Source organism: Arachis ipaensis, chromosome B08 (assembly GCF_000816755.2).
Source record: "Arachis ipaensis cultivar K30076 chromosome B08, Araip1.1, whole genome shotgun sequence".
Taxonomy (NCBI): domain Eukaryota; kingdom Viridiplantae; phylum Streptophyta; class Magnoliopsida; order Fabales; family Fabaceae; genus Arachis; species Arachis ipaensis.
Genome location: NC_029792.2, coordinates 12,827,962 through 12,831,273, shown reverse-complemented (window position 1 = coordinate 12,831,273; position 3,312 = coordinate 12,827,962). Strand labels below are relative to the sequence as shown.

Genomic DNA, 3,312 nt, shown 5'->3' with positions numbered 1-3,312 from the left:
ATTACGAAAATAAACTAAACTAATCCTCAAAAGTCACTACGACAAGCTGTTGGGCGGAGAGAACCTCCGGCGAGCTTTTCGAGGCCTCCGAATGACGGAAAACCTGTAGATCGTCGGCACTGAGCTAAAGCCGAAGCTCGTTTGTCGGATCAATAACGATCCACGCGCCGGAAAACCACATGAGAGATCAAACGGTGCGTTGCAGAGAATGACAGGGCAGTTAGAAGTACCTTATCGGCATCCACGTCGGAGCCGCGCCGAGCTGGAAGCTTCGGCGCGTTGTTGTCAGGTTGCGACTGCAGCTGCTCCGGCGGTTGTTGGTGGTGGTGCGGCCCCAACGGAATGGAGGCCATGCGAGACGGTTACACAATACACACTATTCTCTCTCTCTCCTTCTCTCTCTCTCTCTCACTGTTTTTCTTTTTCCCTCTGTGTAACTTTCTCTCTCCTCTGAGTAATGGCGTTTGGGAAGAGGCTTTAGCTTTTAGATTAGATAAAGCATAAAGGGAGGGAATGAGAATGAAGGTGATTGTTCATGCGCGCGTGACCTGCACGCTTCCATCGGAGTACTTCAATGGGGGCATCGTGAATGTTAAACTGAGGAGTGTGTAATCTGCTGCGGTGAAGTGCAGCTAATTCCTTACGTGGCAAAATAATATAGGGACAACTATCACATGCAAAGTATACTAATTTTAAAAAAAATAAATCTTCTCAATTTTTTTTAACCATTCAAAATTTAAAAGAATAAAATATAATTTTTAATTTTTACTATTTTTTATATATTTTTTAAATTTTACTTATAAAATTAATAAAAGTTTCGATTTGTGACGAATTAATCATTAACCTACTAAGATAAAAAAAACATCGCATGCAACAAAAAAAATTGAGATTTATGTCTAATAAAAAAAGATAAACATCTTTTATAATGAACTATTAATTTATATAGAAGATGACGAGTTGAAACCCATTTTGGCCCCTAAAATTTTTGACCGGCCTCAATTTTGACCTCCAAATTTATAGTTACCCAATTAACACCTTCAAATATTAGATTGTGCCCCATGCTTGCCCCTGTAGCTATCTCCATTAACGGAGATTTGATATGGCACATTAAGTTGACATAGTGTGTATCCACGTGGCACCCAACTTGCTAGAATGGATGTTTAATAAGTGAATGACGTGGCAAAAGTTGAATGAACTCAATTTGCAGCCCTCTTTTCCCAATATGTTCGAGACTTTACTGGAGAAATTGAGTTCATTCAACTTTTGCCACGTCATTCACTCATCACACATCCATTCTAGCAAGTTGGGTGCCACGTGAATACACATTCTGTCAACTTAACGTGCCATATCAGATCTCCGTTAATGGAGATAGCTACAGGGGCAAACGTGGGGTCGCAATCTAATATTTGCGGGTGTTAATTGAGTAACTATAAATTTGGGGGTCAAAATTGAGGCCTGTCGAAAATTTCAGGGATCAAAATGAATTTCAACTGAGAAGATGACTCTAAAAACTCTTAGTGATAGAAAAGTAGAAATAGAGACAAATCCAAATCTCTTATATTTTTAAATCTACACAACCGTATTGTTATCATACAGTAGAATATTGTTTGGCGTTCTTCAAATAAATCTAAATACTTTCTAAATTTACATATGAATAATAAACTTTTTTTTGTAAGATATTCCTTTTAAACTATAAAAAATCATACTACCAAAACCATAATAATCATAAAGAAAAACCATTATCACCATAAAAGATGTCACGATAACAAAAAAAAAACACAAAAGATTTATTTTAAATTAGACTAGAAAATAAAAATTAAAAAACTAAATCCAAATACAAAAAAAAATTGACATAAACAAACAAAGCAGGAATTAGAAAAAAGGTGTATAAAGAGGTGGTTGGAGAGACAATAGAAGAGTAACGATGATGAGTTCTAAGACTAATAGATGAGTGATTGAGGTAAAGAGGCAGTGGGAGTGATAGAGTAAAATAGAGGCAAGTCGAGAGAGGCGAAGAAGGATTTTTAAGGAGCTGGATGTGTCTTGGTAGAAGAGGCAGTAGCTAGGAGAGGTGGCAATAGTGAAAATTGAGGCTGGCAAAAGCTGTGATCGGACAGTGGCAGGTGAGGGAGGCAGTGAAATAGGAAGAGGTGATAGATAATAAAGAAGGAAGGAAAAAAAAAGAAGTTTAGATGGGAGAGAGTAGAGGAGAACCATCGTTGCCAAGGCTAAGGCGACAACCTTCGATAAACCTTCTTGTGTTTCTTCCTCTAAGTATTAACAAACGAGGTTATTATATATGAATGTTAGGTATTGAAAATTTATAGTTAAATTGTATTCAATTATCAAATATCTTATATCAGAACTAATTTGGATGGGTTTAATAGTTAGTTCATTACTAGTTCGTTTAAGTAAATATTAGATGTCGAATTTTACTTTGTGCAAAATTACAAATAGCAATTCATTGGCTAATGAAAAATTCTTAAATAAAACTTAATCTACAACGATTTAGTTCTTGACCTATTAGAGTAAGAGATATTGTGAGAAATAAAAAAAATCTTATATCAAAATTTAAATTTTAGAAAAATATTATTTGTATTTTCAAATAAACACAATAAACATACATACCTTAATTAAGTAATTTGACAAAGATATAAATGTAACCTACTATGAAACACTACAAAAAAAATGCTGAATACCATTGGATTTATCGTGGAGATTAGTGGCGAATTTACTGACAGATCTATAATAAATTCGTCAGATAAAAAAGTTAGTCGAATTTGGTTTTTAGATGAAAAATTCGTCAGTAATAATTGGCGGAAAAAAATCGGCGTGATCATTACTGTCGGATTTAGGGAAAAAGATCAGGTAATTAAATGAAACGCGCCATTTTGATCATAGGTTGTGTGTTACTGGCAGTAAATCCACGGGTAAAATTGACTCTAAATTCGACTTTGTAAACTATTTCCCTTCATTTCTGCAACATCATCAATCTCACTTCTCTCCCCTTTCTCTTTCTCTCTCACCGTCAGCCCCATCCCCATCACTCACTACCATTTTGCCATCGTCAAGGAGCATCAATCTGAAACTTGTTTCTGCTACGGAGGATCTTGTTTCTCTCCTACGAGTTGCTGCTTCCGTCATTTGCCGTCGCCGCTTGCATCCATCAACTGCGATGCTACCCTTCCTCTTTCATCCAAATATATCTTCTTCCTTTGTTTCTTCTATTTTTTTTTTGATATTGTTGGCATTTGCTAAACTCTAATAATTAGGATAATTTCTCCAAATGTTAAGTTATATTAGTGTCTATTA

At 35.7% G+C, this 3,312-nt stretch overlaps 1 protein-coding gene across 1 annotated transcript in view; it reads right to left on the bottom strand.

The window, feature by feature from the left end:
• Positions 1-551, bottom strand: part of LOC107613343 (shaggy-related protein kinase eta) — a 4,413-nt gene extending 3,862 nt beyond the window's left edge. The window contains exon 1 of the mRNA XM_016315305.2: positions 231-551. Coding sequence (XP_016170791.1) covers positions 231-353 — 123 coding nt within the window. The 5' untranslated portion in view covers positions 354-551. The remainder of the gene's footprint in view (positions 1-230) is intronic.